This window comes from Aotus nancymaae, unplaced genomic scaffold, assembly GCF_030222135.1.
Source record: "Aotus nancymaae isolate 86718 unplaced genomic scaffold, 86718_ANA_hifiasm-v0.15.2.pri h1tg000059l, whole genome shotgun sequence".
In the NCBI taxonomy this organism is placed as follows: domain Eukaryota; kingdom Metazoa; phylum Chordata; class Mammalia; order Primates; family Aotidae; genus Aotus; species Aotus nancymaae.
Window position 1 is genome coordinate 69,647,483 of NW_026988473.1, and position 22,183 is coordinate 69,669,665.

The 22,183-nt window shown below is 38.8% G+C and overlaps 1 protein-coding gene across 2 annotated transcripts in view; it reads left to right on the forward strand.

Moving 5' to 3' along the window:
* CCDC83 (coiled-coil domain containing 83) overlaps positions 1-22,183 on the forward strand; it is a 61,272-nt gene that overhangs the window by 11,474 nt on the left and 27,615 nt on the right. For both annotated transcript variants that reach the window (XM_012469504.2, XM_012469505.2), the window contains exons 3-5: positions 5,382-5,466; positions 15,336-15,498; positions 19,007-19,174. In XM_012469504.2, the coding sequence (XP_012324927.2) occupies positions 5,382-5,466; positions 15,336-15,498; positions 19,007-19,174 (416 nt within the window). The remainder of the gene's footprint in view (positions 1-5,381; positions 5,467-15,335; positions 15,499-19,006; positions 19,175-22,183) is intronic.

Here is a 22,183-nt window from a genome sequence, read left to right on the forward strand (position 1 = left end):
CAGTGAGCACACAGTAGGTAGTTAATTCATGGTTTTTGAGCAATTGACCTTTTTTCAAATTTATCCCAAGAAAGTCTTGAACTTCTACGGTTGTTTGAGAAGAGCTGATACTACCAATGTTCAGTCTATAAAATTATCATCTCTGAATAATGATTATTTTTCTTTTCTCCTTTATATTTGTTTTCCCTTCAGTTTTCTGAAGTATGGATATAGATATAGAAATAGGTGAGAATGTGGTTATGAGTAAAAAAATGAAGATGATATAGATTTTTTGAAAGTCAAGTTTATTTGGATCAATGATTTGTTGGTTGGTTGGTTTGTTTTTGAGACAAGAGTCTTGCTCTGTCACCCCCAGGCTGGAGTGCAGTGGCATGATCTCAGCTCACTACAACCCCCACCTCCCAGGTTCAACTGATTCTCTCACCTCAGCCTCCCAAGCAGCTGGGATTACAGGCACACGCCAACATGCCCACTAATTTTTTGTATTTTTAGTAGAGACGGGTTTTCGCCATGTTGGCCAGTCTGGTCTTCAACCCCTGATCTCAGGTGATCTGCTCACCTTGGCCTCCCAAAGTGCTGGGATTACAGGTATGAGCCATGTTTGTTTGTTTTTATAGAGACAAGGTCTCCCTACGTTGACCAGGCTTGTCTCAAACTCCTGAGCTCAAGTGATCAGCCCATCTTGACCTCCCAAAGTGCTAGGATTACAGGTGTGAGCCACTGGGTCTAGCCAAGATTTGTGTTTTTATATGGATAAGGCAGTTAGAATATTTTAGGTGAAGGAAAAATATGGCAGGACATTTGTGCTTGGCTCTCCCTCAACAAACTGTGAGCTCCTTGAAGACTGTTGTTTACTCCTGTCTATACCTCTAGTATCTATCACAGCCTGATATATAGTATAAGCTCAGAGTTTCTTTGTTGAGTAAATATTGTTGGATCTTGTCTGAAAGCAAAATCACACTCATGAAAACAAATACAATATTATTGTTGCCTGTTGATACAGGAAATAAAATTTTTAACGTATTAACACTCAGTGATGAAATGCCCACCAATAAATGAGCTCTTTCTTACCCACTGGTGAGTATAGATTGTTAATATTCTGAAATCATTTGCAACAAAGCAATCCTGCCCTTTTATCAAGTAATTTCAAGGATATAGGAACTCTTTTCCAGAATACAAGGTCATGAACTCCTATGGTTGTTTGTAAAGAACTGATACTGCCAATACTAAATCTATAACATGATCATCTCTAAGTAATGGTAGTTTTTATTTTCTCCTTTATACTTGTTGGCTCCCAGGTTTCTACATTAAATATGGATAGAGATATAAAAAACAGATGTGGGTATGTTTATGGGTTTAAAGAAAAAACACAAAAATATAGGTTTTTTGGAATTCAAATTAATTTGTTTTCCTTCCCAGAATTTTCAATGAAATTGCATGAGTGGGGGGAACACTGACACATTACTAACATTTTAACAACATAGAGAGTGGGGCAAAAGGTGACATATTGTATTACTAACAATTTAGTGTCACTGTGCTTTAGAATAGTACCATATCCTTTTCAAACTCCTTTAATGTATATTGGTTTTTTTATCGCCCCACTTGCTTCAGCACCTAGTGTGACATTTTAGATTCTAGGGCACTGAGTAGATGGGGAGATATTAAAAAGGAAGAAGTGTATAGAGAACAATGATGCTTGAAGTCCCCATAATAGTGGCGAGTTCTGAAGTTAAGCTTCATCTGCTTCCTGGTAAAATACGCCTCTTCATGAAGCCAGAGAAAGCAGAGAGGCTCAGCTAAATTAGACCGCCAGCTACCATGAGCTCCACAAGGGGGCCAGTGAAGCTGCCAAAACATTTAGGGCATCTCAGAATTCCCCCGAGGCCTGCTGCTGCCACTCACATCATCCGGAACTACTCACTGCAGAAATGGACAAGAGACAAAGCCCAAGGCCATTTGCTCCTAAATGCTCTGAGGGAGGGGTAGTGGTCTTAAGTGTAAGATACATCTATTTGACAGAGGTATCAAATAGAAATAAAGGCTGCCCAATTAGAGTTTCAGAGAAAGAGCAAATAATTTTTGTAATATAAACATGACCCATGAAGTTGGGTTGGGGCAGCACGTGGTCTCCAGCCCAATAATTGCATGCTCAGTTATCACCAAGAAAAGCTCTCAGCTGCAGCCAGAAAATTTGTCTATTGCCCTTTCTCTTTGAGGAAGACGCGGTTGTAGCTGTTGCGGATTATTGGTTTGCACGCTCTTGCTCCTGACTCACCACTGTTCACTCTTGCTGAGGAACAAGTCAGTCAGGAAGCCACTCAGCAGCCATGGCTTTTAAGGATACCAGAAAAACACGTGTGGAGCCGGAGGTGGCAATTTACCAAATTTGAATCACTCTAACAAGTTGCAAGGTAAAATCCCTGGAGAAGGTGTGTGCTGACTTGATCAGAGGAGCAAAGGAAAAGAATCTCAAAGTGAAAGGACCAGTTCGAATGCCTACCAAGACTTTGAGAATCACTACAAGAAAAACACCTTGTGGTGAAGGTTCTAAGACATGGGATCATTTCCAGATGAGAAGCCACAAGTGTCTCATTGACTTGTACAGTCCTTCTGAGATTGTTAAGGCATTGATTCTTTTCAGATAATTTTCATTTATAATACTTTTTTTAATCTCCTGAAAAACAGGAGGTAGAGAAGGCACTGCTTCAAAATTTTTGCACAAACGTAAGCTTTAAGTAAGAAGTCAAAGATAAGCCCAGTGTGGTGGTGCACATCAGTAACCCCAGCTATTTGGGAGGCTGAGGTTGGAGGATTCCTTGAGCCCAGGAGTTCAAGCCCAGCCTGAAGAGCATAGCACCTTATTTTCTTACTATTTTGTGTAGCCCGCCTATCTATAGTAGTCCCCTCCATTTACAGTCCTTCTTATATTCTTATTTTCCCCATGGTATTTATCATAATATGTAAACAATATGTTTCAATATATGTATGCGTTTACTTATTATCATGCAGTAAAAGGTACCCTTGAAGGCAAGGATCATGAAGGTGTTGTTAAAAATTATAGGCTGAGCACAGTGGCTCACACCTGTATTCTTTCTACTTTGGGAGGCCAAGGCAGGTGGATCACTTGAAGCCAAGAGTTCAAGACCAGACTGGCCAACATGGTGAAACCTTGTCTCTGCAAAAAATTCAAAAATTAGCTGGGCATGGTGGCACGTGCCTATAATCCCAGCTACTGGTGGGGTAGGGGGCTAAAGTGGGAGAATAGCTTGAACCTGGGAAGGGGAGGTTGCAGTGAGCCAAAATTGTGCCACTGTACTCCAGCCTGAGTGACAGAGCAAGACTCTGTTTCCAAAGGAAAAAAAACAACAACATCTCTATAATGCCTAAAACAATGCTGGGCACCTAGTGGCAGGTCTTTTAAATCTACATTGAATATATGACTGTTTGAAAGGGAATACTGGTCCATTTAAATTGCAGAATTTTGGAACTGAAAAGAAAGCACAGAGTTCATCTCCATCAATCCTCTTATTTCTGAAACAGTAAGCCAAAGCCTAAAGGTTAAATATCCCTAGAGAACTGGAAAACTAGCTCTAAAATTCAAGTTTCATAATATCCAAACAGAGCTTTTTATGACCAGTAAAGGATTTTTTTTAATGTTGCATTTTCTCATTATTGGGAAGGAAAGAGCCTACTTTTTCTCTCTACTGAGTATACAATGTCACAAATATAACTGACGTCTGGGGGGAAGGGCTAAGGATGTAAGGCTCAGTTCAACTGAAATTTACTAAGAATTTACTTTATGCTAGAAGCATTCACATATGATTTCTTGCTTTAATCCTTATGATAATATGCAGAACTAGGTATTCTTATCCCATTTGACAGCTTGGACATTTAGGCACAGAGAATTGACTTGCCTGAGATAATGTAGACAAGAAGTGGTAAGGGCAAGATTTAAAAGCAGAGTTTCTCATTCTTTAACTACTCTTCTGTTCACTATACTATAGAGGTGCTGTATTTCTGGCTTTGTTTTATTTTGTTTTTAATTGAGCCAAAGGGTTTAGATAACACATTTCCTTTGCATTATTTTGGTCTCAGATTTAAAGTTGTAAGATTTACTAGGTCATAGTGATACAAGAAATACTATAAAATTTTTTAAATTATTTATTTACTTTGAGACAGGATCTCACTCTGTCGCCCAGGCTGGAGTGCAATGGCATGATCTTGGCTCACTGCAACCTCCACCTCCTGGGTTCAAGCGATTCTCCTGCCTCAGCCTCCTGAGTAGCTGGGACTACAGGTCTTCGCCACCATACCTGGCTAATTTTTGTATTTTTAGAAGGACAGGGTTTCGCCATGTTGGCCAGCCTGGTCTGGAACTCCTGTCCTCAAGAGATCCACCTGCTGGCTGGACGCAGTGGCTCATGCCTGTAATCCAGCACTTTGGGAGGCTGAAGTGGGTGGATCACTTGATGTCAGAAGTTCAAGACCAGCCTGGTCAACATGGAGAAACCCCGTCTCTACTAAAAATAGAAAAATTAGCCAGGTGTGGTAACAGGTGCCTATAATCCCAGTTACTCAGGAAGCTGAGGCAGGAGAATGGCTTGAACCCAGGAGACAGAGGTTGCAGTGAGCCAAAATCACACACTGCACTCCAGCCTAGGCAACAGAGTAAGACCCCATTTCAAAAAAATGATCCACCTGCCTCAGCCTCCCGGAGTGCTGGGATTACAGGTGTGACTCACCATACCCAGCAAATTTTTAAAGAGATATACTATACTTAATACCTCAAATAGCTATCAAATAGCCTATACAAAAGTCTTTCTACACTTTTCTATCTCTCATACCTAACAGACACTCAACAAATACTTGTTGAGTATTAAAGAAATGTATTTGTGCCAGAAAAGAAGTTTTTACTATTTGTAGAAGAGAGGGCATGCTAATGAATTTTAACCAATAGGCATGCCTAGTTTACCTTAATATTTCAAGAAAGTGTGCTTGCCCTTATAAAGTCTTAGTTTTGTTTATCATTTTTGTCTGAATATTTTTAGAATTCTAGAAAGCATATTTTCTATATGCCCTCTCCTTGTTTTCCTTTAGGCCAAATTATTTATAAACAATTCGAAAGTATGAAATTACAACTATAAAATGTGAACAGGGATTTTTTTTTTTAAAGAAAAAAACAACCTTGAAGTTATCTCTCCAATATATATTTTAGTGAGTTAAATAGATTCAGAAACAGAAAACTATTTGGGAAGGTTTTTATCCCTAAATGTGTTTTCATAATGTATTTAATAATTCACTTCAAATACTTTTTAAATTTTTCTTATGAATTTTTCCTAAGATAAATGATTGTAACACATGTTATCTTTGTTGATTCCCAGATGTCAAATAAAGGAAAATGCAGTAGAGCGACTCATGTTTCAAATAAAGACACTTAGGGAAAAGAATCAAAAATATCATGAAAGAGTGAGTATAAAATTTAGAACCTATATATAGTCATTAAACATTTACACTTATGCTTTCAAAAAATGTGCATTATGGTGAAATATACTCTAGGAAATTATCTTCTTGAAAGCTTGGAAGTGATTGATTTATAATCTATTTAAGTTTCTTTGTACAAGTGTGGCAAGAAGGTACTGCTGTTCCCATTATATTAGTTATAATGTCAATGGAAGATGGGTTGAATTATGTTACTTAGATCCTGAAGACACTGAATTTTACATTCAAAATTTTAAAGCTTTGAAACCACATTTATCTTTTGACCTTTTATTTAACCAAACTATAAAACATTGGTTCTCTATTTTTCATTTCTTTATCTTTTTTCTTTTAGATTTTCAGAGTATGCATATGTAAATACCATTTGAAAAGGACATTCTCAGTTGTTAAAATTATTGATTGCATATTTACGATAATACACTGTTTTTATTCAATCAGATTGAAATGAATATCAAAAGGGTGCTATATATGACTATCAGGACTACAGGTCAACAGAAATAAAGTTTGGAAGCAGTCAATGATAATTAACATAGTTTATCCCTCAAGGTATCTCATGAAGGAAGAAATACTGAGGGTGCCTCCTTTTAACACATTTTATATGGACCCTGAAACTTCCAGTTAACTGTTTTATTTTGGCTTCGTTCTAAAAATATATATTTATAGCTACAAATTTTAATAGAGTCTGGAGTCAGAGATCTGAGTTTGCATTCTGACTGTACAGCTTATTGCTGATGTCATTTTGGCCAGATTTAGTATAAGCCTAAATTTCCCTTTTGTAAAATGGGGATTCCTGTCTTCCCCATAGGGCTAATTTGTTTGTTCATTCAGTAAATATTTAGTGAATAAGACAAGCTAGTGACATAACTATGACTCTGACACTGTCATGATTCTCAAGGTTCATTCACTTGTAATAGGGACTAAAACAGAAGCTCAGTTTGACCTGTTGCCTGAATACAGGCTCTACAAGAGATCCAGAACACTAAAGAGAAGTGAGTACCATCAAGGCACCCATGCACACCCTCCAGTGGTCAGCACTGGGACTTGTAGATCAGGACTTGGTTGTGGCAAGTACAGCGATCAGGACTGAGTAATCATTTTCCCATTAGTCCATCATTTGGAGCCGGAAACAGTTACAGTTCTTGTTTCCATGAGGATTGGCTCAAGAATCACATTAGTGGACTCAGCAGTGAGGAGCATGGAGAGGCAAATTCTAGCTCCAACTCTGTATCTGAACATCATCCATTTCTTTCCTTTTATGTTGCTATTGCTGTAATTTAAACCACCACCATCTCTTACCCATCCTTCCCCCAAAGCACATTTTCCACAGTGCAACCAGAATTAAGTTTTGAATACTGTAAACCTTTCAGAGATTAACATCCTTTAGTGGCTTCCTATTGCACAGAAAATAAAAGCCATTGTCCTCACTAAAGTCTTCAGGGCCCTTCAAAATCTGACCCGTTCACCTCTCAAACCTTGTCTCCAGCTGCCGATAGAGGATTTTTTGCTCCTTAGCTCAGCTAGGTCTGGGTTCTTGTCTCAGGACCAGAAAGAAATAAGTACAAAGACATGCAAAGAGTGAAGAGTGAGCAAGGCAGGAAGTTTTACTCAGTGATGAAACAGTTTTTAGCAGGGAGGGGAAGCAGGGGTGGTCTCCTTACCCAAAGGCAGTAGAATTCCCAATATGGCTGAACCCAGGACTTTTTATGGGTTCAGAATAGGGAGTGTGTGCTGACTGGTTTTTGGGTACGTAAAAAAGGTTAAGGTGGGCACAATAGTGTAGAAAATCAATTAGAAACGGGTAGGTATATGTAAAATAGGTGGAGGATGGGGGCCAATCAGAGGAAAGCATGCCAAACAGGAAGGCAGGTTCTCAGTCTGGTTGGAGGATATTCGCAGGACTGTTTCCAGCTTGAAGGCTGGATTTCGCTGAGGTCCCGCCCTTTTCTGCCTAGGCATTTGTCTGCCTCCTGCCTCTCTGCTCTACCTTTTGCTTGTCACCTCTTCTTTGAAATCTTGAAAAACCAATCTATTTATTTGTGCTTTTATTCATGCTGTTTCCTCTTCCTAGAATGCTTTTTTCTTGGCTAGCTCCTTTTCATTCCCCCAACCTAAGTTGGAATATTGTGTAAAATTATATCTCCGATATTAAACTGCAAGCTTTTTAAGCAGCAGCAATCCAGTCTTACTTATCTTTGTTTCTCTGGAAGAATCCAGCTTGAGTAGGTGTTCAATAAATATTTGTTGAGTTGATTCACGCTAACACTAGTGGAAGGAAAAATGTTTTGTGGTCACAGATATTTAACATGACTCATTAGGAAGATACATTGTTTTCTCTTCAGTTATTTCAAAATCAGAAATGCCCCTCTTCTTTCCCACACAACATCTCTTCCTATGTATATTTAGTTCTGTTTGGATTATCACCTCATTTATTATCTTTCTTTCTCTCGGTTTGCATTCATTGCTCTACCTACCTCATTAGATGTTCCATAGTTCCCTATGTCTACTTACTTACCCTCCATTCATTCTTTCATTACTACTATTCCACCACAACTGCTCTAGCAAAAGTTATTAATGACCAATTTTCCAGGTCCATTAGACTCTTTTTAGTCCTTACTTTATCTCTCATCTCTACAGCAGCCGCTCCCTTTATCTTAAAACCTTTTTCTCCTTTGGGTTTCAGGACCTCACTCTATCTTAACTTTTCTCCTACCTCTCTGACCATTTCTTATTTTTTATTCACTGCTCTTTGCCTAGACCCATCCCTTAATTATCACATTTACCAGGGCTCTGATCTCAACCCTTTTCTCTCTCTCTAAATCCTTCTTGGGGTCATCTCCCTTAACACTATGGCTTCAAATAACCATCCATTTGTTAATAAGTTTCACATCTATATGTGATAAAATTTTATTATATTGTACATTGAAAAAAACAAGTGTATGTACAAACAAAAATGAATAGTCTCTAGTTTAGTTAATAACATATCAATGTCAATTTCCTGGATTTGATAATGCAATTTGTTATATAGAATCTTATCATTGGGGAAAGTAAGGTGAATAGTAGATTGGGATTCTCTGCACTATTTTGGCGACTTCTTTTCTTGTTTTTTTTGTTTGTTTGTTTGAGAAGGGTCTTGCTGTGTCACCCAGGCTGGAGTGCAGTGGCACAATCTCTGCTCACTACAATCTCCGCCTCCCAGCTTCAAGTGATTCTTGTGCCTCAGCCACCCAAATACCTGGGATTACAGACACATACCACCATGCCCAACTAATCTTTGTACTTTCTGTAGAGATGGGGTTTCACCATGTTGGCCAGGCTGGTCTCGAACTCTTGACCTCAAGTGATCTATTTGCCTCGGATTCCCAAAATGTTGGGATTACAGGCATGAGCCACTATGCCCAGCATCTTTTCTTATTGAGCTTTAAAAAGTAAAAGGGTAAATATGAGAAGAAAGAAAACAAAATCAATCTTTTTATAGCTTATTTATTAAATGTCCTTTTTCCGTTTTTATAATGTGATAATTACTCTTATCTCAAGTAGTAATGACTTACCTCACTTTGTAGGATAAACATATTTTTAGCACATTAGTAGTATATCTAACTAAATTTTGTTTCTTATATTACTCAAAATAATTTTTGAGATATATTGAATTCTGTAAAATGCTATCAGACACATTCTCCTTCCATTCAAAATTCATATTGGGTTTGATAAGTTTAATATAGATAATATTAAATTTATATATAATGTCAAATAGTATTTAATGATATTTATGCAGGCCAGGCACAGTGGCTCATGCCTGTAATCCCAACACTCTGGGATGCCAAGGCGGAGAATTGCTTGAGGCCAGGAGTTTTGAGACCAGCCTGGGCAACATAGTGAGAGCCCATCTCTACAAAAAATTGTAAAAGGTAGCCAGGTGCAGTGCTGTGCACCTGTAGTCCCACCTACTCAGGAGGCTGAGGCAGGAGGACACTGAGCCCAGGAGTTTGAGGTTACAGCGAGCTATGACCATGCCACTGCACTCCAGCTTGGGCAACAGACTGAGACCCTGTCTCTGAAAAGGTAAACATTTTTTAAATTTTGTAAATGAAAACTATCATAGGCTTGAAAAGAATAGTCATTGTGTTAAATATTTGATCTAGGGAATTGGATTTACCTTGAGAAGTATTGTGCCAAGTATGGAAAGAAAAGGAAAATTTCTCTGTATATTATATACATTTCTTTGTAACTTGTATGTAGTGGTTTTAAAATTATCACTATCTTTGGAACTTTTTGCCTGTGTATCATGGTAAATATTTCTGAGCTGGGATTGAATTTAGAGGCCATTGTTGCCTTATTAAAATTAACTAAGATAAGTAAAATTAGATATCTTAAGATTCAAAACATACTTGATAAAGGAATTTTCTACTTCTACAAAAATAAGTGGAAAAGTCCATATTTAGAAAAAGTATTACCAGTGCAATAGTTTGGCAAGTGATATTTCCATTACTATTATTTAAGTTTCCATAAATATTTCATTTTAAAATAACATGCCAAACTAAAATAATTCAATTTATTTATAAGCAAACAAAACATGAATCTATTTCATTCCAGAAAATAGACTATCTGAGAATTGGTTAAGGAGTAGTAAATTATTTATTTTCAGTTGTCAATATTCATTGGCCTTCATTTGTTAGTTAAACTCTATTTTGAAATAAGTATAGATTAACACTAATTTTAAGAAATGATAGAGAGGTCCTGTGTACCTATTACCTAGCTTCTCATAACGTATTACAAAATCACAGTACAATATCACAACTAGGATATCGACAAGATTACATGGAAAGTCAAGATATAGAATATTTCCATCATCACAAGTGTCCTTCATGTGACCCTTTATAGCCACTCACTCCCCTCCCAGTTCTGCCCCCTTATTAGACCCTGACAACCATTAATCTGTTCTCCATTATTATAATGTTACTTCAGGGATGTTACACAAATGAAATCACACAATAAATAACCTTTGGGACTTGGCTTTTTAAAATTCAGCATAATTCTCTGGAGGTACATCAAGGCTGTTGTGTGTGTTACCAGTTAGTGTTTTTGTATTACTGGATAGTAGCATGGTGTGGATGCACCACAGTTTGTTTAACCATTCACCTGGAGGACATCTGGGTTGTTTCCAGTTATTGTACATTTTACATAAAGCTAATATAAACATTCACGGACAGGTATTTGTATGAACAATAGTCTTCATTTCTTTGGAATAAATGCCCAGGAGTTCAATTGCTGGGTAGTGTAGTAGTTACATGTTGGTTTTTAAACAAACTGTTAAACTATTTTCCAAACTGGCTGTACCATTTTACATTCCCACCATCATATATGAGGGATCCAGTTTCTCCTCATCCTCTCCAGAATTTAGTGTTGTCACTATGCACTATTTTATGTTAGCCATTCTGGTAGGTGTGTAGTGATATCTCAGTGTGGTTTTAATTTGCATTTCCCTAATAGATAATGATGTTGAATCTCTTTGCATGTGCTTGTTTCTCTTTTGCTTATTTTATAATTAGACTTTTTGTACTGAGTTTTATATATATTTATATTACTTATATATTATATATATTTTGTATAGAAGACTTCCTGTAAGACTTTTTGTACTCTTGTTTTATATATATATAGTCATATATATATATATATATATATTTTTTTTTTTTCTTCTAAAACTAGACCTTTCTTGGATATGCTATTTGCAAATATTTTCTCCTAGTCTGTAGTTTGTCTTTCATCCTCATAAAAGGAACTGTAACAGAGTAAAAGTTTTTAATTTTAATGAAGTCCAGTTTATCAATTTTTCCTTTTATGGATTGTGCTTTCGGTGTCAAGTTTTCAAACTCTTTGCCTAGCCCTAAGTCCTAAAGATTTTCTCCTATGTTTTATTCTAAAATTTTTGTAATTTCACCTATTATATTTAAAATATGGTCCATTTTGAGTTAGTTTGTGTATAAGGTGTGAGGCTTAGATCAAGATTCTTTTTTTATTTTTACCTGCAGATGTCCAGTTGTGTCTGCACCATTAGTTGATAAAACTATCTTTCCTGCACTGAATTGCTTTCATACCTTTGTCAAAAATCAGTTTGGCATTGAATAGGTGCTTCTCCAGGGAAGATACACAAATGGCCAATAAGCACATGAAAAGATGCTCAACATAGTTATTAGAGAAATGCAAATAAAAACCACAAGGAGGTACCACTTTGCAGATACAGGATGGCTGTAACCAAAAGTGGTCATGAAGATGTGGAAAAATTAGAACATGACCTCATACATTGCTGGTGGGAATGTAAAATTGTTCACCTACTTTGGAAAACCATTTCACAGTTCCTCAGAAAGGCATATAGAATTACCATGTGACCCTGTAATTCTGTTCCCAAAAGGATGAAAAACAAGTATTCAAGTACATGTTACACGCATGTTGATAGTAGCACCATTCAAATAGCCAAATCAAAACAGCCCAAAGGTTCATCAACAGATGAATGGATAAGCAAATTTTAGTATACACATAAACAATGGTATATTATGTAGTCATAAAAGGGAATGAAGTACTGATACATGCTACAATGTAGATGAACCTCCAAAATATGCTGAGTAAAATATACCAGACACGAAAGTCAGCATGTTGTATGATTCCATTTATTCCAATATCCAGAAGAGATCAATCCATAGGGACAGAAGAGATTGCTGGTTGCCAAGGACTGGAAGAAAGGGATAAGAGGGAGAAACTGCCTAATGGCTAAGGAGTGTTGCTTTGGAATGCTGGAAATGTTTTGGAACTAGATAGATGTGGTGGTTCTACGACACTGAAAATGTACTAAATGCCACTGAATTGTTCAATTTAAAATAAATATTTACATTTTAGCACAATTTAAAAAAAAATCAGTTGGAGATTTCTGTGGACCTCTTTTTTTTTTTTTTAGAGATGGAGTTTTGCTTTGTTGCCCAGGCTGGAGTGCAGTGGCATGATCTCAGCTCACTGCAACCTCCGCCTCCCAGGCTTCCAATGATTCTACTGCCTCAGGCTCCTCACTAGCTGGAATTACGGGCACCTGCCATGATGCCCGGCTAATTTTGTATTTTTAGTAGATATGAGGTTTCACCATACTGGACAGGCTGGTCTTGAACTGACCTCAAGTGATCCACCTGCCTCCGCCTCCCAAAGTGTTGGAATTACAGGCGTGAGCCATAGCATCTGACCTTGTGTGGGTCTGTTTCTGAGTTCTCTATTCTCTTCATTTGATCTCTATGCCTACCCCTCTGCCTATACCACATAGTCTTGATTACTATAGCTATGTAATATGTCTTGAAATAAGGCAAATTAATTCCTCTTACTTTATTGCTGCTTTTCAAAATCATTTTAGCTATACTGGTTCCTTTGTCTTCCCATATAATTTAGAATTATCTTGTATATATTTACCCCCTACAAAGAAAACTTACTAAGCTTTACATAGGGATTATATTAAAGCTAGTTAACAAAATTGGGATATCTTTACTATGCTGTCTTCCAATCCATGAGCATGATATGTTTCTCCATTTGTTTAGATCTTGTTTTATTTTTGTTTATTTATTTATTTATTGAGACAGGATCTCCCTCGGTTGCCCAGGCTTGAGTGCAGTGGCACAATTACGGCTCACTGTAGCCTCGACCTTCTGGGCTCTAGTGATCCTCCCACCTCAGCCTTCCAAGTAGCTGGGACTACAGGCTTGAACCAACACGCCTGGCTAATTTTGAAATTTTTTGTAAAGATAGGTTTCGCCAGGTTGCCCAGGCTGGTCTCAAACTCCTGAGCTCAAGCAATCCACCTGCCTTAGCCTCCCAAAGTACAGGGATTACAGGCAAGAGCCACTGTGCCCGGCCCAGATCTTGATTTTTTTTAAATCAGCATTTTCTAGTTTTCAGTATACAAGTCCTATACATGTTTTGTTAGGTATTTTCGCTGGGTCTAGGATTCTAGATTGACAGTTCTTTTCTTTCAGCACATAAAAAATAATGTGCCACTTCCTATTACCTTTCTTCCAGCTAGCATGGTTTCTGATGGAAAATATGTCGACATAGTTTGAGTACCCCTTAACTGAAATGCTTGTGACCAGAAGTGTTTCCAGTTTTAGATTCTTTTAGATTTTGGAATATTTGCATATACAGAATGATATATCTTGGGAATGGGACTCAAGTCTAAACATGAAATTCATTTATGTTTCATATATACCTTATACACATAGCCTAAAGTTAACTTTATTTTTCCCTTGGGGATGTTGAATAAACTGTGTTTGGTTTGCCTGCATTTTGACTGCAAGCTGTCACAAGACTTCAGGTGTAGCATTTTCCATTTGTGGCATCATGTTAATGCTCAAGAAGTGTCAGATTTTAGGCCAAGCACAGTGGCTCACACCTGTAATCCTAGCACTTTGGAAGGCTGAGGTGGGCAGATCACCTAAGGTCGGGAGTTCAAGACCAGCCTGGCCAACATGGTGAAACCCTGTCTCTACTAAAAATGCAAAAAAAAATTAGCCAGGCATGTTGGTGGGTGCCTGTAATCTCAGCTACTTGAGAGGCTGAGGCAGGAGAATCACTTGAACCCAGGAGGCAGAGGTTGCAGTGAGCCAAGATCGTACCACTGCTCTCCAGCCTAGGCGACAGAGCAAGACTCCATCTCAAAACTAAAGAAGCTTCAGATTTTAGAGCATTTCAGATTTTGAATTTTCTTATTTTTATTTTTAGAAACTGGGTCTTTCTCTGTCACCCAAGCTAGAGTGCAGTGGTGCAATCATAGCTCACTGTAATCTCAAACTCCTCGGTTAAAGCAGTCCTCCCTCCTCAGCCTCCTGAGTAGCTGAGACTACAGGTGCCACCATGCCTGACTAAATTTTAAATTTTTGTAGAGATAGGGTCTTGCTATGCTGTCCAGGCTGGTCTTGAACTCCTGGCATCAACTAATCCCCCACTTCTGCCTCCCAAAACACTAGAATTACAGGCATAAGCCACCACACTCTGCCCAGATTTTGGATATTCTAATTAGGTATGCCCTGTACTCTAATTGTTTTTCCCCTATAGGTAAGGTGTGGTTTTTCTTTGACTGCTTTTAAGACTTTTCCCTTGTACGTAGTTTTCAGAAGTTTGATTCTGATGTGTCTTAACATGGGTTTATTTCTGCTTATCTTGTTTGGGGTATGCTCAGCTTCTTGAATTCACAGGTTTATGTCTCAGAAATTTGGGGAGTTTTCAGCCATTATTTATCTGAGTACTTTTTCAGTCCTGCCCTCTTTCTCTCCCCACAATACTCCAATAACATGAATCTTTTGTTATAGGCCAGGCATGCTGCTCACACCTGTAACCCCAGCACTTTGAGAGGCCAAGGCAGAAGGATCACTTGAGGCCAGGAGTTTCAGAACAGTGTGGGCAACATAGTAAGACCTCATCAATACAAAAAAAAAAAAAAAAACTATTGAAAAAATACTAATTCTAAAATGTCAGCCACCTTAGTACTGGCATTTATATATTATCATTTTTCGTTCAGTTCATAATCTTCCTGGTTCTTGGTAAGATGAGTGATTTACTGAAACCTGGACATTTTTGTATGATATCATAAGACTAGATTTTATTTGTAATCTTCTGTTTTACCTAGCTTTTATTGGCATTACTCCGCCAGGGGAAGTGGGGATATCACCTCTCATAATGCCTGGTGGAAGTAGAAGTCCAGGCTCCCCACTTGGCTTCCCGTGATACCCAAAGGCAGGGAGCTTCTTGACTCTATTTTGAGGAAAAACAATGTACATACTTGATCAAATGTGAATTACTGTTGATTTTCATGATAGAATAGCCGCTTAAAAGAGGAACAGATTTGGCACATACGGCATCTACTAAAGGAATTGAGTGAAGAGAAGGCAGACGGATTGCCAGTTGTAACAAGAGAGAATGTTGAAGAAGCAATGAAGGAAAAATGGAAGTTTGAAAGAGACCAGGAAAAAAACTTGAGAGGTAATTTAGGAACATAGAAAACTATCACAGAGTTGTACCAAGTTATTTCTTGAATATATTAATGCCTTATTCTTCCAATATGTTCAAAATGCTGTGAATGTATTTTATGACATCATTACCACCACAACCACAAACACATGTAGGTAACTGGGCAGGAGAGGGAAATAACAAAGTGGGTAGAGGTAACAAAGCCAAGCAAGGAGGTGGAAGAAGAGTAGTGATCAAAAACAGATGAAATTCATCTGGCTTTTTTTTTTTTTGAGACAGGGTCTAGTTCAGGTACCCAGGCTGGAGTGCAGTGGTACAATCTCAGCTCATTGCAGTGTTAACCTCCCAGGCTCATGCAGTCCTCACACCTCAGCCTACCAAATAGCTGGGACTCCAGGCGCACACCACTATGCCTGTAATTTCGTTCCTTTTTTGTAGAGATGAAGTCTCGCTATGTTGCCCAGACTGGTCTCCAACTCCTGGGCTCAAGAAATACTCCAACCTCAGCCTCCCGAAGTTCTGGGATTATAGGCGTGAGCCACTGCGCCCAGCCTCATCTGACTCTTACAACAAGACAGTATCCTGTTAAACACCATTCCTTATAGTAGGGTTTTGTCCTTTTTCTTCTTTTTTAAAAATTCTGTTATTTGGTGCCTTAATTGGCTTCAGCTTCAGTTTAGATTTGGGAATCATAAGGCAAATATAACCATGAAACGTGTTTCTCCCAATATCTCTAAGGGAGCCAAGCATCCCATCTAGATGAGGGAAATAGGGATTAGAGTTGGGAAAGGAGAAGTTTGGAGAACATGGGTAGAAATGACACTAGGTGCAGGCAATGAAAGACCCAGGGCATACTCTTTCTGTAGGAAATACCATGGTACTGGGGGTAAATCATGCACTTTTGTCATGCATTTTTAAATTCCTATTCATTCTAAACTTGCTGCTGAGATTTCTCAGACCATTTTTGCCAAAACCTCCATAAATAACATCTCTGCTAGGAAGCTGGAAAACACGAGAAAGAGACCTAAGTGCTATCACTTGTTAGCCCTTAGGAAATCCACATATTTCTGGATTTCTCGAAGTGCCTACTTGCCTGAGCACTTTGCACAAAGCAGGCTCTCTTACTTATTGTTTTGAGTGAAATCATTTCCAAAGCCAAACATCAATAGGCAAGTTTCATTTTTAGGGGAGTTCAAAACTGCTCCTATAGACCTCCAGACCTCCTCCTACCCAAGTCTCTTTATTGGCAATAGTGATGTCATGACGTGGTAGATAGTATATTTTGCACAACTCCTTTCCAAGAGAGTTCTGCTTATTTTTGGAAGGAATACTTTAATAAGTCCCTTGAGATGGGAGTGAGACTCCAAAGGATGCTCAGGTATGCTTGTTAAACTGCCTTATAAAGGAATGGGCTCAATTAGTTGAGATATGCCTGTTTATGGTTTGGGCTGAGCATGGAATGTGTCGTACAAGACTGGGTCACATTGCATTGCTGAGCATGATAGAAGAGGACTGGGCATGCATGGGAAGAAAGGAAGCTCACAGACCTGGAGGAAGAGAGGAAAAGTAAGAGAACAGAAGTGTCTGGAAAACATTTCCGAGGTAGTCACTTTATGTCCCAGGTAGTTCCTTGCAACTCATTTTGGTGTGGAGCAGCAGCAGGTGCTTCACCTGTCAGCTTGTTACAGTGCAGATTCCCAGGCCCCCCCCACCACAGACCTACTGAATCAGAATCTGCATTCTGACAAGATCCAGGGGGATTCCTATGCACAGTAAAGTGTGAGAAATACTGCTGCAACCCTTTTCTTCCAACTTTTAGTATGGACTTTCAGTTGCAAGGACAAAAATCCAACTCAAACTAGCCTAAGCATAAAGGGGACGTTAGTCTTTTCGCATCAGTGAACAGAGAAAGAGTGCTTCTGACCTGGATGCAAGGCCTCACATGCTGTCAGATTGCAGTTTAAACAAACAAACAAACAAAAAATAGCTCTGAGGTGTGTATTACCAGAAGGGAAAAGAAAATGTTCTAAAAAAGTAGAAAAACAGCCACTACATCCATCTCCCTTTTACAATCTTCAGTGACATCTACCAACCCTCCCCTCAAAGGCCAAATGGGGCACAGGCCTGAGACAGTAGCAGTCTGCTCAAATGAGAGAACAGCTGCCCATCTGGGTTATAGTAGTATTAATAATTGTTTAATGAAAATAACAAGCACCATTTGTTAAGAGATTTTAAAATACAGTATCTTGTGGCCAGGCGTGGTGGCTCACGCCCTTAATTCCAACACTTTAGGAGGCCAAGGTGGGTCGATTGCCTGCCGTCAGGAGTTCGAGACCAGCCTGGCCAACATAGTGAAATCCTGCCTCTACTAAAAATACAAAAATTAGCCAGACATGATGGTGGGTGCTTGTAGGGATCCCAGCTACTCGGGAGGCTGAGGCAGGAGAATCACTTGAACCCAGGACGGGGAGGTTGCAGTGAGCAGAGATCGCGCTACTGTACTCCAGTCTGGGTGACAGAGCGAAACTCTGTCTCAAAAAAAAAAAAATTAGTATCTTGTGTACATCTTTGGAAAAAGATGAGTCCTGAGTCCTTCTGCACCTCTGGACTGAAGAATATCACCCTGGCCTGATGGAAATGCTTCAGTCATTCAACAAATGTTTATTGAGCACCAACTAATTGCCAGGCTCTGTGCTAAGTGCTGGATTTACAGAGATGAATATAATGTGGTCTTGCCTTCAAAGCACTCTCAAACAAGGTGACATATGGTGATGAGTCAAACAGCCATTAAGTTTGTTATACTTGACTCTTCTGTAATGCTTCTTTTTCAAAAATTTTCAGCAACATACTCAGGCCTAAAGACTGAATACAATGTCATGTTTAGCAAACAAAGTTTATATCCCTGAAACAGTTCAATATTAGTACATATTTAACTGGGAAACTTATCTATCACTCTGGTTTTACCAAAGGAGAGGTGGGAGAAGATGTTATTATGACTATCAGATGCTATCATTTCATACAAGAGAAATCTAAACAAATGAACTTTAGATGACTGAATCAAACAATTTACTTACAAAAATGGTTGCCAAGGACCTGGGAAGGACACAAGTTGAAACCACTTTTGCTCAGAGGGTATAATGGCCAGAAAAATGACAATTTACTAATAAAGAATATAGAGTATATGATACACTACACAAAATAGGACCCTTATTAAGCTATCACAGGAATGATGTAAACTTGCAGCTTCCTACGTATATGGGTTGTCTATTATGTCTTTCAATCAAGCCTGAAACCACACAACTACTTTATAATCAGATGTTTAATTTTACTTAGATTTTGAATCAGGAGAGATAGATAAACAATAGTCTGAATAGTTCTGAACTCCCTAAATTTTAGATGTAAAATAGTATTTATGAGTTAACAATATTTTAGTATCACATCTTAACTTCTTAAAACCAGTTTGCAACATATAGTGCTTACAAGGACATCAGTAATGACATAGTGTCTTTATTTTCAACAGATATGCGCATGCAAATAAGTAATGCTGAGAAACTATTTCTTGAGAAACTCGGTGAAAAGGAATATTGGGAGGAGTACAAGAATGTAGGGAGTGAACAACATGCTAAACTCATTACCTCCTTACAAAATGACATCAACACAGTTAAAGAGAATGCAGAGAAAATGTCAGGTCAGTTGCAACAAAACTAGTTCAAGTTCAATAAAAAAACATCTTTAGTAGGGCATACATTGGTGGAAGAAAAATGTGAGTACTCCCTGAAGCATTCAATACTCTGCTGTGAGCACAAGCAGCTGTGAGCCTAAGGGTAAAGGTGGAGGGAGGAAGTAGAAAAATGATCCCAGGACCACCTATGAAACTGAGAAGGGGAAATAAGGAAATGGGGGTGGGAAGGAGAAACCCTATGACCAACTGACTTTAAGAAAGAAGCTTCTGGCTGGATGTGGTGGCTTATGCCTGTAATCTCAACACTTTGGGAGGCTGAGGCTGGAGGATCACTTGAGCCCAGAAGTTTGAGACCAGCCTGGGCAACAAGTGAGACCATGTCTCTACAAAAAATTTAAAAATCAGCCAGGCATGGTGGTTCGTGCCCGTAGCCCCAGCAACATGAGAGGCTGAAGAGGGAGGATCAGTTGAGAGCCGTGGTCACGGCTGCAGGGAGCTGTGATTGTGCCACTGCACTCCAACCTGGGTGACAGAGCAAGACTCTATCTCAAAAAAATCAATAAATAAAAAGAAGAAAGAAGCTTCATTCAATGAATGGGATCTGTATGTTTACACACTGGGGCAGAAGCAATTCCACCAAGATAGCAAGGTCCTGAGGCCAGGTTATATTATAAAGAGAATTCACCTGGGGCAAGCTAAGTCAGCTTAGCCAGGCTGAATAGCCAGAATCATCATGGAGAAATGTTGAAGTCAATTAAGTTGTAGCCAGGAAAAAACTGGGAAACAAACATGAGATGGGAAGTGGAGAGGCTGTAGAGTAGGATGGCATCAGGAGCAATGAAGCTTACCAGACCAGATCTGGACACGATGAGGGCCAGCTATCTGTCACTGAGGCAAGCATAGTGGCTTAAAAGAACACCAAAGACCCAGACGTAGAAGTCAAAGGACAGAATTAATAGGGGAAATCTGGCCCAAAAGAGTTGCTGTGGTTGGACAACCATCCAGGACCCAGCTGGAGATAGTGCCCTGTGTTATGGAGGGGTTCCTATGGAACCCCTGTCAGTGACCTCTGCTTGTGGACCAGTTTGTATGTAAGTTTCTCAGCTTAGGGCCTCTGCACCACAGTGATAGTGTAAACTTGGCCCCATGTCAGTCTGGGTTTGAAGTTCCAATTTGTCAAAGATTTTTCTCCTGAAAAGAGAACAAGAGTGTAAGCCTCCTATTCCCTCTTTCCCCACTCAGATCCTTTCCCACTATTACCAGTTTCTTATGTAGCAGTCAGAAATAGCCTATGCATTTACATATATATATATATATCACAAATAGCATGTTATAGATATGTGTTACTTGCTTTTTATGTAACAACATGAACATCCTTCTAAATCATTCTTCCAGTAGTTGCATTGTTTTGTTGTACCATAATTTTTTTTTTTTGAAACGGGGTCTCACTCTGTCACCCAGGCTGGAGTGCAGTTGCGTGAACACGGCTCACTACAGCCTCTACCTCCCAGGATCAAATGATCTTCCCATCTCAGCCTCCTGAGTAGCTGGGACAGCAGGCATGTGCCACCACACCTAGCTAATTTTATTTTATTTATTTATTTATTTAAATTGTACTTTAGGTTCTGGGGTACATGTGCAGATCATGCAGGATTGTTGCATAGGTACACACATGGCAATGTGGTTTGCTGCCTCCATCTCCCCGTTACCTACATCTGGCATTTCTCCCCATGTTATTCCTCCCTGACCTCTCTACTCTCCCACTGTCCCTCCCTTGGCTCCCCCAGCCCAACAGACCCCAGTGTGTGATGCTCCCTCCCTATGACCATGTGTTCTCATTGTTGAACACCTGCCTATGAGTGAGAACATGTGGTGTTTGATTTTCTGTTCTCGTGTCAGTTTGCTGAGAATGATGGTTTCCAGATTCATCCATGTCCCTACAAAGGACACGGACTCTTTTTATATCTGCATAGCTGCATATTATTCTTCTATAGCTGCATAGTATTCCATGGTGTATACGTGCCACATTTTCCTTGTCCAGTCTGTCATCAATGGGCATTTGGCTACCTGATTTCAAACTCTACTACAAAGTTACAGTAATCAAAACAGCATGATACTGGTACCAAAAGAGAGCTATAGACCAATGGAACAGACAGAGGCCTTGGAGGCAATGCCACACACCTACAACCATCTGATCTTTGACAAACTTGACAAAAACAAGCAATGGGGAAAGGATTCCCTGTTTAATAAATGGTGTTGGGAAAGCTAATTTTATTTATTTATTGTAGAGGTCTCACTGTGTTGCCCAGGCTGGTAACCATAATTTTTTTAACCAGTTTCTTACTCATAAACATTAAGATTGTTCCTAGTCTTTTACTATTACAAATAATGCTGCAATGACTATCCTTACACCTATCTAATTTTCCTGTGACAAATATTCGTGTATTTATGTCATTTCACTAATGTGTATCTCTCAAAGAAATGGTTGTGTGAAATAGCCTGTTTATTTTACTGTGATAAATGTGGCCCTCCATAGAGGTTGTACCAAGCTGCACTTCTACCAGTATGCGTGAGGATACCTGTTTTCCCACATCTTGAACAACAGGGGGTGGTATCCAAATTTTTGTTCTTTGTCAGTCTTATGGATCAAAAATGGCAACTCATTGTAGTTTTAACTTCCATTTCTTTTATTAAAAGTGACAATGAATGTATCTTTTCATAACTTCAAGAGCTATATGAATTTCCTTTCCCATGACTCATTTTGTTCACACCCTTCACCCATTTTTCTATTGTGTTGTGGCACTCTTTACATTTTAAAGAAATTAGCTTTTTAACTGTGATATAAATTGCAAATATTTTTCCCATTTGTCATTAGTTGTTTTGTTTGTGGGTAATGAAGTAATGTTGTGCTTTTAAAGTGCCCAACTTGTCAGTTTTTTATTTTGTGTTTATGAGATTATGAATAAATTCTCCAATATTTTATTCTAAAATTTTTGTGTGTTTTTTTAATATTTA